The sequence below is a fragment of the Drosophila miranda genome, chromosome 4, assembly GCF_003369915.1.
Source record: "Drosophila miranda strain MSH22 chromosome 4, D.miranda_PacBio2.1, whole genome shotgun sequence".
NCBI lineage: Eukaryota > Metazoa > Arthropoda > Insecta > Diptera > Drosophilidae > Drosophila > Drosophila miranda.
In genome coordinates this window covers 23,028,584-23,043,920 of record NC_046677.1, presented here as the reverse complement: position 1 = coordinate 23,043,920, position 15,337 = coordinate 23,028,584, and the positions used below count along the sequence as shown (strand labels likewise).

Below are 15,337 nucleotides of genomic sequence, written 5' to 3'. Positions count from 1 at the left end.
GCCATCGACAACAAGGACTTTGACTATGGCAATCATCCGATGTCAGTCGATTGGCAGGACCCTCCCGATCACGGAGAGACATGCCACGCCCCGATCGGCCGCCGGATAGCAGAATTATAGCTTACAGAAAAAAACCAGTATTCTCCTGATCAGCAAATCCTAATCTTCGGAAGGCTATATCTAGGGTAAATACGGCCAGATCGGCGCAGGACCAACCCTCCCAGGACTGTGAGGATCCAGACTGTCGAACGGCATCAAAATCTGGCCATCGACAACAAGGACTTTGACTATGGCAATCAAGGGAAGGCTACGCGGGCGAATAGACTTTAGAGAGATTTCGTTGTTGTTAGGTTTAAGGATATACACGTCCATATATTGAGATAGTAGATACAAATTTGTTCCACTTGTATATTTATTTATACTAAGCTAAGTTATGATGAATAAAACTATTAAAAAATCATCCTTGTTGTATTCTGTTTTGGGGAAAATATAGCGGGGAATATAGGGGAAAAATAGCAGAGAAAATGTAATATTTTTGATTGGGGAAAATGTCCTTGATCCTTGAGAAGGACTCCATCAAATCAGGCACATTTTTTCGATCACAGGAAGGCCCACAAATTAACGCGAAAACTAAATATGTACGGTGGGGTTGTTGGAGTCCTTACCGAAGGATCAAGGACATTTTTCTGATCACGTGGGGCCATGGCACGCCTCGATCGGGCCACTATTAAGGCAGAAAAAAGGATATATAGATCTGGAGAAAATATCCTTGGTCCTTGGTCCTTTATAAGTTCTCCTACAGATCAGGGATGTAATTCCGAACACAGGAAGCTTTCGCACGTCCCGATTGGGCCACAAATAAAGGAGTAAACAATAAAAGTTGTATCTGTCAATTGTTGTACAACAATCTTTTGTTGTTGTACAACAACAACCATTAAAATGGCAGCAAACGAGTATTTCAAAACTGGGATACCAGGCGAACAGAAATCAGCAGAAGGTCGCTGGTTTAAAAATTGTTTTTAAAATATTTTTTTTCTCTTCCGCTTTTTAACCCCCAAAAGTATGCAACATATTTTGAGAAAAACCAGCGACCTTCTGCTGATTTCTGTTCGCCTGGTATCCCAGTTCTGAAATACTCGATTGCTGCCATTTGAATCGTTGTTGTTGTACAACAGTAAACAATAAATGTTGTATCTGTCAATTGTTGTACAACAACAACGATTCAAATGGCAGCAATCGAGTATTTCAGAACTGGGATACCAGGCGAACAGAAATCAGCAGAAGGTCGCTGGTTTTTCTCAAAATATGTTGCATACTTTTGGGGGTTAAAAAGCGGAAGAGAAAAAAATATTTTAAAAACAATTTTTAAACCAGCGACCTTCTGCTGATTTCTGTTCGCCTGGTATCCCAGTTTTGAAATACTCGTTTGCTGCCATTTGAATGGTTGTTGTTGTACAACAACAAAAGATTGTTGTAAACAATAAAAGTTGTATCTGTCAATTGTTGTACAACAACAACCTATCAAATGGCAGCAATCGAGTATTTCAGAACTGGGATACCAGGCGAACAGAAATCAGCAGAAGGTCGCTGGTTTTTCTCAAAATATGTTGCATACCTTTGGGGGTTAAAAAGCGGAAGAGAAAAAAATATTTTAAAAACAATTTTTAAACCAGCGACCTTCTGCTGATTTCTGTTCGCCTGGTATCCCAGTTTTGAAATACTCGGGTGCTGCCATTTGAATGGTTGTTGTTGTACAACAACAAAAGATTGTTGTACAACAATTGACAGATACAACTTTTATTGTTTACTCCTTTATTTGTGGCCCAATCGGGACGTGCAAAAGCTTCCTGTGTTCGGAATTACATCCCTGATCTGTAGGAGAACTTATAAAGGACAAAGGACCAAGGATATTTTCTCCAGATCTATATATCCTTTTTTCTGCCTTAATAGTGGCCCGATCGAGGCGTGCCATGGCCCCACGTGATCAGAAAAATGTCCTTGATCCTTCGGTAAGGACTCCAACAACCCCACCGTACATATTTAGTTTTCGCGTTAATTTGTGGGCCTTCCTGTGATCGAAAAAATGTGCCTGATTTAATGGAGTCCTTCTCAAGGATCAAGGACATTTTCCCCAATCAAAAATATTACATTTTCTCTGCTATTTTTCCCCTATATTCCCCGCTATATTTTCCCCAAAACAGAATACAACAAGGATGATTTTTCAATAGTTTTATTCATCATAACTTAGCTTAGTATAAATAAATATACAAGTGGAACAAATTTGTATCTACTATCTCAATATATGGACGTGTATATCCTTAAACCTAACAACAACGAAATCTCTCTAAAGTCTATTCGCCCGCGTAGCCTTCCCTTGATTGCCATAGTCAAAGTCCTTGTTGTCGATGGCCAGATTTTGATGCCGTTCGACAGTCTGGATCCTCACAGTCCTGGGAGGGTTTGTCCTGCACCGATCTGGCCCTATTTTTCTGAGATATGGCCTTTCGAAGATTTCGATTTGCTCATCAGTAGAATACTGGTTTTCCTGTAGGCTATAATTCTGCTATCCGGCGGCCGATCGGGGCGTGGCATGTCTCTCCGTGATCGGGAGAGTCCTGCCAATCGACTGCCATCGGAAAAAAGGACATCAATTTTTTCCCGATTTTCACAAAAAATCATGATGGTTACATCATTAAATTTGCCAAAAATCGACATCATTTTCGAAGTCGAGGTTTTGATGCTGTTCGACAGTCTGAATCCTCACAATCCTGGGAGGGTTGGTCCTGCGCCGATCTGGCCCTATTTTTTTGAGATATGGCCTTTCGAAGATTTGGATTTGCTCATTAGTAGAATACTGGTTTTTTCTGTACTATCTAAATGAATGGACGCGTATATCCTTAAACCTAACAACATCGAGATCTATCTAGAGTCTAGTAGCCCGAGTTGCCCCTCCCTTGGTCTTCATAGTGAAAGTCCTTGTTGGCGATGGCCAAGTCGAAGAATGACAATGGGGCAAGGGGGCGATTCGGTCCTGCTGGGTTACGATTGCATCTGGCGGAGGGGGAAATTCTATACTTAACTCATCTGTAAAGGCAGATATATTTTAAAATATATCCACAATTATATACTGATTCACTTAGGCGTCTCGAAGCTGAAGCCCGACATTATTTACCGTGGGCGTGAACCAACGATTCCGCCGTCGAAAAGTCCCTGCTGCAGCGGACGGGACGCAACATTGTCGACTCAGCGACCCAGCAGCGACATCATGGTTATAAAATATATGCTCTCAGAAGGAATAAACATTCGTTGTCTTTATTGGGTGCTGGTATCATGGGTTCTCCTTTCAAAATGGTTCCCAGGGTCTTTGGCTCTGGCCAGCCAGCCCAGCAACGCTTTGCACGTGTTAGTATAATACAATACATATAATACACACAATATAGTTAGGATATATAGGATAAAATGCTGTACAGTCTTTGGTAATAAACGTAGCGCCGCTGCACGTGTGCCGTTGCTCTGTAGCAGCGACGTACAACGTCTCGACTGGTTTCCCTATTAATTTCAGCGCACTGTGAAACGCAGCGCCCCTTTTCCTATTTACTTGATTATTGTCAACAGCCGCTCAAACGCATTCGAGACTCCGCTAAAGGTCGTTTAACAAAGATGCTGTAAAAGTGTCAATAGTCTGCATATTTTTTTGTTGGTTAATGCAGCAGTACAAAAGTCAACCATCAAAATTGCCGAGCCAAGCCAATGCATTCAAATGGCATTTGAAGGGGTATGCAGACGCAGTTTGGCATTTGTTTGCATTTCATGCATTGACCGTAGGACGTTCGGACAGGGCCTAAATGGCCGCAAAGCCGGTCTCTTGCGGAGTGTGGCGTGTGGTGTGGCAGGCAACGCCTATTACATAAACTGTTTGCTTTGTACTCGTACTGTACTGTACTCTAGTGCGTTTGCTTTATGCTTGGGTAATTAAACAAAATGTATGTCCATAGGGTAATGTCGTGTTTCTTTGTTAATTAGACTGGCTGTCGTTAAAGGGGGCGTGTGTGGCATTTATTTAGCCCCGCCGAATACCATGGGTTATAAAAATAAATATACATATATACTATGTACTCGTACATAAGAAACATAAGAAAAGCATGTACGTCGGGGTTCACTGAGTATCATAATATTGTATGTCGCGGTGCTTAAGTGCAGGTAGATATTTATGGTAATTATGGGGTGCAATGAACCTCAGACATTTGGCGACAAATCGGCTTGAATGGGTTTTCTATGAGGTATGTACTAGTATTTCAGATATCGAAGAGATACGCAACTTGTTGCAATTTCTAATCAATATTCCAGTTTATAGGAATGTTGCAATATGTATCAAAAAGAAACTCCAGTTCATCTGCCACCTATATCCACTGTAGTTTTCTTGGCTTAGCCTCATTTAGCTTTTCCATCCTGTGTTTTGCATTCATCACAAAAGATGATCCGATTATGAAAAGCCCCCAAACAGCCCCAGAGTCACCTTTCACAATGCCACAAAAATGTGCCAAAAAAACAATAAACAAAAACAAAAAATAATGTAAAGACAACAAATTATGAAAGACCCCAGAAGGAAAGAGCCAGACCCAGGCCCAGACGCAGGCCAAGTACACCAATTTGAGTCAGAGATGACGTTAATGGAGCAGAAGCCAACAGCCGGTCTCCGTCTCAGTTTCAGTTTCAGCCTCAAACGCAGCTCAATGGAGCTCAAGCGAGGAGGCCAGACCACACCAGACCAGACAGAGAGCGTGCGCATGCGCGGCAACAAGAGTAACGTTACGTGATTTACTAAAAAACTCTGGCTGGAGACGGAGACGAGACTGATTCGAAGACTGATGGGTAGGGAGGGGGGAGTTGGCGCGCGTGTGGCATGCCGGAGACACTCACCTCACTCTCCATTTCAGTTGCGGCCCAGACGCGCATCGGGCAGGTTGTCAACGCGTTGCGCACTCGAACAGAAAGAAATCGAACAGAGCGAAATACGTTAGTTTTAATTATGCCATTCGTATGTGCTATGTGTGTTGTTTTTAAGCCAAACAAATGAAAAGAAAACCTAAATTGAAACAGAAATTACACTGCCAAAAATAGCAATAGCAGAGCTTTCCATTAAAGTAACTTTCATTTTTATATGCAACAATATATAAAATATTTCTGAACTGAACTGAGCTGAGCAATGTTTGCCCTGCTTATTAGCAGCAATTTGAGCCCCATCGGAATGGAGTGTAAACTGTAAAGTGTAAATGAAGTTTACAGCGACCGAAAGAAGCCGCAAATCAATCAAAACCGATCAAAACCGAAATAAGACAAGGCCAAGTGCCTTGCCGAGTAATAAATAAAAGCAAAATATACTGTAGTAGAAACAAAACCCATAGACAAGGCGAGCTACGTTGCGGGCCAAGCCGAAAAAAACCTTAACAAAATTGTATACGAAGCTCATTGAACAAAAGTGAGAGTGATTTCCAAACAGACCGACCGACTGCTGTTGTTGTGGATTTTTGTATTTACCGCCACTCGCACACATTCACATGCAACACATGCATATGCATGAGTATCTGTGTTTGCATATCACAAATCGGAATCGAAATCTCGCAAACAAACGGCCAAAACCTGGCAACATATTTGAAATATTTGTAGAAATGACGCACTTGCTACGGGGCAACGGCAACTGACCAACCTCAAGACATGGCTTAGAGCCATTTCGGGTCTGAGTGTTGCGCAAACGTCGTTGCTGCAGCGAAAATTCTGTAAAACGCAACACCACACCACTTTTTGTGGCATGAAGTAATCGTTGATGTGTTGTGTGCTGTGTATCTTTGCAGGTTACTCGTTCTTTTTGGTGCTTTGGCAATCTAGTTGGTTCACCACAATCTAAATGCTGGCAACCAGCTGGCCAAGTCTGACTGCTGATCATGTTTTGGCCAAAACATTACCCGGGCTGTGCTAGCCTTTGGCTGCCGCTGCTCCTCAGCCTGCTCTACAGTAAGTAAACGTAACCCAAAATCGGTATATTCCAATGGATTAGATTGGAGCTACCGCAGACCCAGAGCCCAGCTCTATAACCGGTTTGACGACCGCATCTAAGCCATTGACAGTCGTCTCTCTCTGTTGGAGCTTGGTTTGGATCCGAAGCAGACTTTGGCCTGGTCAGGCCAGGCACCCAAGTGGTTGCCGGTCTTTGTGTCAAGGTCGCTGGATCAGCGATGTATGTTGTGGATAGTCGGAGATAGTCGTAGTCCGGGCTCATTGTTTTTGCCTCACATAAGTTTTTGCTTTAAGTTTTATGGGGGTGCGTAGAATGGTGCAAAGTCTGTGATATGTTCTTAATTGCACAGATTAAAGACCAAAGTACTTATGGATAGTCATTAAGTAAATTAAAGTTCAAAGTTAAGGAGCGTTCACTCTTAAGTGTATAAATATTTGGGAAGTGATAAATACGCAGTAGATTTAATTGAATTAGAGTATGACTCAAAGAAACAAACTTATTTTCTTATATGACCTTCAAAAGTCAGATTTAACTGCCAAAAACTTCAGGCATCCGCTTTGTTAGCCGTAAAATCAGTCATCTGTAAATCTGTAAACCAAAGCCCAACCTCCATAAAAAGGTTATATAAGCAACAGGCCTACAGTTAAGTGCTGGGCTTGGCTTGGCAAACTGGTCTAGAGATCTCTCTCTTCCTCTGTATCTCTGTGTATGACACAAAAAATCAACTAAAATATACAAATTTTATTTCGTTACAGCACAAAACGCATCCACTTTCATTGTGCCACAGGAACTACCAACCATATTATCCCTAGTTTTCTCCAACATACCACCGATTAAAAAAGGTACGATTCAAGACACGAGATATGTACATATAAATGATTAAAGTATCGTTAACACAGGAACCGATTCACGTCTTGGCTTTGGCTTTCGTTTGGGCGAACATGCCGATTTCCAAGTGCTCGTCGAGCTGGGGCCCCAGAAGGAGACGAAACCCATTGGGGAGCCCAGCAAGGATGATCAATCGTTCAACAAACGCCAGGTGAGCCCCACCGAGCAGAAGGCCCTGCTGCGACAGCAGTACCGACAGCAACTGAAGGAAGAGGCCGAGAGATTGATGACCTCTACGGAGCGAAATGGGGCCACCTGGCTGGAGAGCTGGTCGAACGGCATGAAACCGCAAAAGCCCAAGGCGAAGGGTAGTGCAAGGCGTCCGATCGAAGAAAGCCAGGCCCCCAACCTGCCGCTGCAGCCACAAGTTCAAGAGAATGCCATGCAACAGCTGCAGCAGCTCTACAAGATGGCCAGTACCAGCAGTACGAGTAGCACCACTGCGGCTCCTCCGCCCTATGCAGGTGGTGCTCTCAATTTAGGTGGCCCCAGTGGGTTCAAGCTGCCACCGCCAGCCCTCGAGCAGGAGTCCAACGCCCTGAGTAATATTGGTCCTGCGAGGAGCAAGAGCGAAATCACAAAGGAGCTAATGGATGTCAGCCTGGAGACAGCGGAGGCTTAGGTTGTGCAATTTTCTAGTTACTAATTGATTACATTACTTAGCAATTTTCTTGTAAATAAAAACAAATCTAAACGAGGGGGAACGTTGTGAGTTGCTGCGGACACCGCAACTCTACAGTTATACCCGATACTAAGTCAGTATGGCTCTCCTCCGGCAGACGCCGCTAATATTAAACGACACGACAAGGAGTACGTGCGAGAGAGACAGAAAATCAGTCTGAGCGTGACGTCGGGTGCTGCGTAGCCAGTGCAAATTGATTTGTTCCTGATCCAGATTCAGCAATCTGATATATATGATCATTATCTATGATTCTGCGTTTTTAGTTTTCTCGTATCCTCAATATTGTGGATGCAACAGATTTTCGTCCTTTGTGGGGGCGGAAGGGGGTGGGGCGAAATTTTGAGATATACGTTTTATAGTGAGATCTAACAGGAGTGCGGTGAATATCCCCAGATTTTCATCCTTTGCGGGGGCGGAAGGGGGTGTGGCGAAATTTTGAAACAAACTCGTCTCGGTCCGATATATTAGGAGTGTGGATACCAAATTTGGTTGCTCTAGCTTTTATAGTCTCTGAGATCTAGGCGCTAATGTTTTACTCTAAGCAAAGCCGGCTATGCTACGTGTGTGTTAGAGAGAGACAGGGCGAGAAAAAATGAAATTGTTTTCTTGATGCTGGCTATAATAATAATACGATCTTATTCAAATTCTGCAGTCTAAAAGATATGGTCGTTCTCTACGATTCTGCGTTTTTGGTTTTCTCGTATCGTCGAAATTGTGGATGCCACAGATTTTCGCCCTTTGTGGGGGCGGAAGTGGGCGGGGCAAAGTTTTGAAATATTCTTGTAGCAGTGACATATCACAGAAGTCTGGATCCAAAACATCGTTGCTCTCGCTCTTATAGTCTTTGAGCACTAGGCGCTGAAGGGGACGGACAGACGGACAGACGGACGGACGGACAGACGGACAGACAGACATGGCTCAATCGACTCGGCTATTGATGCTGATCAAGAATATATATACTTTATGGGGTCGGAAACGATTCCTTTTGGACGTTACACACATCCACTTTTACCACAAATCTAATATACCCCAATACTCATTTTGAGTATCGGGTATAACAAAATCATACAGAATTTACCTGCCATCCAAACCAATTTAATCAGGGTAATGTCTCTCCAAAATAGGTCCACATAAACATCGATGGGCAATATCCCTATTGCCCGTGTAGCCAAGTCGAGATTTCCCACATCGGTCACAATATAACTTATCAACTTATCACTTATAATAAACTTATCACACCTGATTCTCACTTTTGAACATCGCGCCTACTGTTTACTTGTATCTAAGACTGTACATGGTATCTACACCATTTTTACATGTACAGCAATGCAATTTTTTAGTCCAAGAAGTGTTGTTTTTAGTAGCAATTTCGATAGATAATCTCATCGTGGATTCGGCCACATGCGACTTTCACGTGGCGACGGGAGCTTCAATTGATTGCCAAATCGAGGCCTCTCCTCCTGATTGACCGCCTGCTTTGACGGTGTGTTGGCGGCCGACGCCACCGAATTGTGGTTTACGAGGACATGGCGAATTCGTGGCACAGCCACGCGATTGCGCTGATGCTGAGCCCCGCCGACGGGCAGCACTGAGGAGCGACTCGTGGGCACAAATTCGTCATAGGAGATCCCGGCTTCGCGGTCATTTTCAGTGGTCTCATCGGTCATATACTCGGAATCGCTGGGCGATCACTAAAATATAAGCATTGTAGAGCCCCCCCATCAATTTAAGCGACTAACACAATTCAAGGCGTATTCCTGTGTAGATCTGGTGCACACAAAAAAGTTTGGTAACAGTCAACACAAAAAACTACAGGTTCGTTTTATTGAAGAAAAATATAAACTTAATTTACGATTAGACTAATGTGCTGACTATTCAAACAGGTAAACACATTTCCTCCTGGTATCGGATCGGGTCAGGGGTCTGGGGTCAGGATCTTCGAAGTGAGCGTAGCTTGAACATATCTCTTCAATAGTATCAGCAGAGCTCGAGGTGCTTGTGCTCCTACTGTTCGAATGCATGTCGGCATATCTCTAGTTCAAAGCAAACAAAGGACAATGAAGTTAATATATTTTGATAAACTTGAGAATTATATATTTTTATACAAAATGAAACATAGAGGTGTGTGGTTATTTCAGGGAGAATTATATGCAACCAGGTACAAGTGCTTATCATACGAATCATGTTGGGGCATGGCGCAGGTTTCTTTTCGCAAAGAATTCGCTGTATAATGTCCAACACTCGTTCAGTGTCCTGGGATGGATGCGACGCGCCTCTGCTGTGCCATTGTCCGGCTGCTAATTCATCGAGATAATTGCCAATTGACCAAATGGGGAGTTCCGGCTCCGGTTCCTGCTCCTGATCCTGAACCCAAGAAACGCTAAAAGTAAATGGAAATGCAATTTTATTTATTGTTATGCACAAAATTTTTGTTTTCTCAGTCCGCGTCGAGCTTATATGAATTTATTTTGATTTTACAGAATAGCGCTATGATTGCTATGCTATGATTTAAATTTATATTTTTGGCCCATTCGATGTCAATAAAAATAATTAGACATCTTTGTGTATTCTAGTATCAAAATATAATCATTTTTAGTATCAAAATATAATCATTTTTAGTATCAAAATAAATGTAGAGTAACTAATGCAATGACTTCATACGCTTCTTCATTCATCGACCAAAAATGTGCAACTATGTCTTTTCATATCTTGTGGCATCCATGTCACTCCCCGGGAAACGTAGTGTACTGCCCAGACGATTGTCGAGGCGTGTAACATGTGGTGATATCAGCCGCCTAGAAAAAGTTAAAATTTAAACAAACAAAAACTTTACCACCACAATACCATTTATGCTTACACTGTGTTCGATGTACCGCAAACCGAAAGCAAATGTATACCTCTGTGTACGCCCGCAGTCGCCGACCCTGAGCTCCGTTCTGATCTACGTAGAGATGGCAAAATCAACTAAAATGTTTCAAATGATCCAAATTTTGTTGTTTTTTTTTTTTTTTTTTTTTTTAGTTTACTTTTTGCTTTTTGTATAAAAAAAAAGAATCACTTTATGCTTAAACCTAATTGAAAAAAAACCGAAATAAATATTTCTCAAAATTTAGAATTTTTAAAATTTAATTTTTTTGTGTTTTACTCCGCACGTTCCGGACTATACTGATATTTTTCCAGTATTCTCACACAACATCGAATTTGACATCTGGGGTTTTGTAGGGCATGGATTGCTTGCTTATTGTAAATAATATGAAACAATACAATATGGAGCAGCTAATGCCAAAGAAGTGGATTAACTTGAAAAATTTGGCCACCTTTTTCCTTTAGTCCAGCTGTTTTCGTAATCAAAAGAGTATATCTCATTTCGAAGGCAGTGAATCAATTTCTTTGAAATTTATGATTTCGAATCGTTTCTACAATATTTACATTTTGGTGCATTTTTTACATGACGACTAAACGCTAATGGTAACGGCTACGGCTACTGTCCCCACTCGTTCCAAATGGGGGGCTGCAAGGCCGTTTCATTCAAATTCAAAATCCGCCTGCTGCGAAATTGCAGTGAAACATGGTATGTTCGAATGTTCATCAAGGTATTGTCTGTTTTTTCCCATGAAAATTACGGCTCATTTTTTTCGTTGCAGGGGAGAGCAGCAGGGGAGGGACCGTCTAACCCTCCGAAATACCGCAAATATACCGATGAAAAACCAAACTTATCCACTTAAGCGCCATTTATTTAAACAGTTAAACCACTAACCACACTGTATGGTTAGTGGTTAACCGCGGAAAATAATACTGTTTGTAAATTATTTTTGTAGATCCATCCTATCCTTCCCCTTTGCTTGCAAAAAAAACCACGATATCTTCCACCTAAACGCTGAACTACTTCAGTGGAGTTTATTTTAGTACAAGCTGGTCGATAATGGGTTAATCGTTCTCTGTCCATGTATGGAAATCATATTCCTCGATTTTGACCGACACCCCTAAACACATCATTTTATCTGATTGATGAATAACTTTTCTACAAGATTGGCCAATTTTGAGAACGCCTTTCTATTGTATTGTATTGTATTGTAATGAGCATAAAGTGAAACGTAAGTGAGCATGAAATGTTACGCTTATTTACTTTAATTAGTATTAAAACTCTGTTTTCCAAGCTGATTTAAATCATTACTAATTCAATTTACTATTTCAAATAGAGACTGTTTCGGAAATATGTACTCGTAAAAACAATAATGAAATCTAAAATATGAATGCTTCAATGCTAAAAGAGATCTTAGTTGGGACACATTCCCCGAATGTATACAAAGTTCGGTTAAAATTCTCGACCAACGTCGTAAAAAGTCGCTCGATTTCTCGCTGCCCCCGCCGTCTAGCAAGGTGTATAGATCACTCTCATCCTCCCACTCCCACTCTTCCTCGCTATCTTCCTCCCACTCGTCCTCGCTGACTTCATATGACAATTTATAGTGGATAATCAAATACGGTTTATCAAGGTCAGTCATCTAAAAAAAGGTACGGAAGCACAAATTGAGACTTTAGGGATGTCGAAAAATTGTCAAAACCGAGTCAACGCACAATTCACAAAAAACTGAAACAAGCAATCCATGCTCCCAAAAACCCCTAATGTCAAAATCGATTTCGTATGAGACTGCTGGAAAAATATCAGTATAGTTCGGAGCGTCCGGAGTTAAACACACAAAAATAAAATTTAAAATTTTTAGAAATATTTATTTTGGATTAATTTTTTCAAATAAGTTTAAGCATAATTTCTCTCAATCGTTCTACTGGTACATCTGACACACGACATATACTCGTAATTTTTTAATTTTTTTAATTTTAATTGGGCCAACATCGAAAATAAATGAAACAGAGATAAACAGATAAAGGTACATAAAATAAAATCAAACATAAAACGCAAATAAAAATTCCAAATTCCAAAAATATAGGTACATTTTAGTAGCAATTTCGATAGATAATCTCATCGTGGATTCGGCCACATGCGACTTTCACGTGGCGACGGGAGCTTCAATTGATTGCCAAATCGAGGCCTCTCCTCCTGATTGACCGCCTGCTTTGACGGTGTGTTGGCGGCCGACGCCACCGAATTGTGGTTTACGAGGACATGGCGAATTCGTGGCACAGCCACGCGATTGCGCTGATGCTGAGCCCCGCCGACGGGCAGCACTGAGGAGCGACTCGTGGGCACAAATTCGTCATAGGAGATCCCGGCTTCGCGGTCATTTTCAGTGGTCTCATCGGTCATATACTCGGAATCGCTGGGCGATCACTAAAATATAGGCATTGTAGAGCCCCCCCATCAATTTAAGCGACTAACACAATTCAAGGCGTATTCCTGTGTAGATCTGGTGCACACAAAAAAGTTTGGTAACAGTCAACACAAAAAACTACAGGTTCGTTTTATTGAAGAAAAATATAAACTTAATTTACGATTAGACTAATGTGCTGACTATTCAAACAGGTAAACACATTTCCTCCTGGTATCGGATCGGGTCAGGGGTCTGGGGTCAGGATCTTCGAAGTGAGCGTATCTTGAACATATCTCTTCAATAGTATCAGCAGAGCTCGAGGTGCTTGTGCTCCTACTGTTCGAATGCATGTCGGCATATCTCTAGTTCAAAGCAAACAAAGGACAATGAAGTTAATATATTTTGATAAACTTGAGAATTATATATTTTTATACAAAATGAAACATAGAGGTGTGTGGTTATTTCAGGGAGAATTATATGCAACCAGGTACAAGTGCTTATCATACGAATCATGTTGGGGCATGGCGCAGGTTTCTTTTCGCAAAGAATTCGCTGTATAATGTCCAACACTCGTTCAGTGTCCTGGGATGGATGCGACGCGCTTCTGCTGTGCCATTGTCCGGCTGCTAATTCATCGAGATAATTGCCAATTGACCAAATGGGGAGTTCCGGCTCCGGTTCCTGCTCCTGATCCTGAACCCAAGAAACGCTAAAAGTAAATGGAAATGCAATTTTATTTATTGTTATGCACAAAATTTTTGTTTTCTCAGTCCGCGTCGAGCTTATATGAATTTATTTTGATTTTACAGAATAGCGCTATGATTGCTATGCTATGATTTAAATTTATATTTTTGGCCCAATCGTTGTCAATAAAAATAATTAGACATCTTTGTGTATTCTAGTATCAAAATATAATCATTTTTAGTATCAAAATATAATCATTTTTAGTATCAAAATAAATGTAGAGTAACTAATGCAATGACTTCATACGCTTCTTCATTCATCGACCAAAAATGTGCAACTATGTCTTTTCATATCTTGTGGCATCCATGTCACTCCCCGGGAAACGTAGTGTACTGCCCAGACGATTGTCGAGGCGTGTAACATGTGGTGATATCAGCCGCCTAGAAAAAGTTAAAATTTAAACAAACAAAAACTTTACCACCACAATACCATTTATGCTTACACTGTGTTCGATGTACCGCAAACCGAAAGCAAATGTATACCTCTGTGTACGCCCGCAGTCGCCGACCCTGAGCTCCGTTCTGATCTACGTAGAGATGGCAAAATCAACTAAAATGTTTCAAATGATCCAAATTTTGTTGTTTTTTTTTTTTTTTTTTTTTAGTTTACTTTTTGCTGTTTGTATAAAAAACGAGGGGGAACGTTGTGAGTTGCAGCGTACACCGCAACTCTACAGTTATACCCGATACTAAGTCAGTAGGAGAGAGAGCCACTCCGGCAGACGCCGCTAATTTGAACGACACGACAAAGAGTGCGTGCGAGAGAGACAGAAAATCAGTCTGATCGTGACGTCGGGGGCTGCGTAGCCAGTGCAAATTGATTTGTTCCTTTTGGCTATAAAAATGATCTGATCTGATCCAGATTCAGCAATCTGATAGATATGATCATTATCTATGATTCTGCGGTTTTAGTTTTCTCGTATCGTCGAAATTGTGGATGCCACAGATTTTCGCCCTTTGTGGGGGCGGAAGTGGGCGGGGCAAAGTTTTGAAATATTCTTGTAGCAGTGACATATCACAGAAGTCTGGATCCAAAACATCGTTGCTCTCGCTCTTATAGTCTTTGAGCACTAGGCGCTGAAGGGGACGGACAGACGGACAGACGGACGGACGGACAGACGGACAGACAGACATGGCTCAATCGACTCGGCTATTGATGCTGATCAAGAATATATATACTTTATGGGGTCGGAAACGATTCCTTTTGGACGTTACACACATCCACTTTTACCACAAATCTAATATACCCCAATACTCATTTTGAGTATCGGGTATAACAAAATCATACAGAATTTACCTGCCATCCAAACCAATTTAATCAGGGTAATGTCTCTCCAAAATAGGTCCACATAAACATCGATGGGCAATATCCCTATTGCCCGTGTAGCCAAGTCGAGATTTCCCACATCGGTCACAATATAACTTATCAACTTATCACTTATAATAAACTTATCACACCTGATTCTCACTTTTGAACATCGCGCCTACTGTTTACTTGTATCTAACACTGTACATGGTATATACACCATTTTTACATGTACAGCAATGCAATTTTGTAGTCCAAGAAGTGACCGCTGACATGGTGGCGCCATGTATACTTGTATGTTATGTCATGTAGTTAGTTTTTACCTTACATATTTGATTTCTCATGAAACCGCCTTCTGCTAATGATTTAGCACCGATGATTTAGCGAAAGATTCTAGACAAATATAGATAATATGTACATACATAAATTATG

General features: G+C 41.4%; 1 protein-coding gene and 2 long non-coding RNA genes across 4 annotated transcripts; 1 reads left to right on the top strand and 2 right to left on the bottom strand.

Moving 5' to 3' along the window:
* Window positions 1–4,520: 4,520 nt before the first annotated feature.
* Window positions 4,521–7,612, top strand: LOC108161413. The gene is made up of 4 exons (XM_017295665.2): window positions 4,521–5,016; window positions 5,853–6,012; window positions 6,772–6,858; window positions 6,916–7,612. The coding sequence occupies exons 2-4, from the start codon at window positions 5,943–5,945 to the stop codon at window positions 7,524–7,526; spliced, it is 768 nt and encodes a 255-aa protein (XP_017151154.1). The 5' UTR covers window positions 4,521–5,016; window positions 5,853–5,942; the 3' UTR covers window positions 7,527–7,612.
* Window positions 7,613–9,639: 2,027 nt separating this feature from the next.
* LOC108163079 lies at window positions 9,640–10,732 on the bottom strand. 2 transcript variants are annotated; one of them, XR_004472976.1, is made up of 3 exons: window positions 10,444–10,732; window positions 10,248–10,381; window positions 9,640–9,966 (listed from the first exon to the last, which is right to left on the bottom strand). It is a non-coding gene; the product is annotated as an uncharacterized LOC108163079 (long non-coding RNA). The 2 variants fall into 2 exon arrangements; XR_001775624.2 differs by lacking the exon at window positions 9,640–9,966 and having other exon boundaries at window positions 10,146–10,381; window positions 10,444–10,730.
* Window positions 10,733–13,744: 3,012 nt separating this feature from the next.
* On the bottom strand, window positions 13,745–14,209 carry LOC117188922. The gene is made up of 2 exons (XR_004472977.1): window positions 14,043–14,209; window positions 13,745–13,980 (listed from the first exon to the last, which is right to left on the bottom strand). It is a non-coding gene; the product is annotated as an uncharacterized LOC117188922 (long non-coding RNA).
* Window positions 14,210–15,337: the final 1,128 nt, after the last annotated feature.

What these genes read in the sequence shown, in the direction of transcription:
- LOC108161413 (XM_017295665.2), top strand. Translation starts at nt 5,943, where the DNA reads ATGTTTTGGCCAAAACATTACCCGGGCTGTGCTAGCCTTTGGCTGCCG. An exon ending in GCTCCTCAGCCTGCTCTACA is followed by an intron (nt 6,013 to 6,771) that starts GTAAGTAAACGT and finishes ATTTCGTTACAG; the next exon opens with CACAAAACGCATCCACTTTC. An exon ending in CATACCACCGATTAAAAAAG is followed by an intron (nt 6,859 to 6,915) that starts GTACGATTCAAG and finishes TCGTTAACACAG; the next exon opens with GAACCGATTCACGTCTTGGC.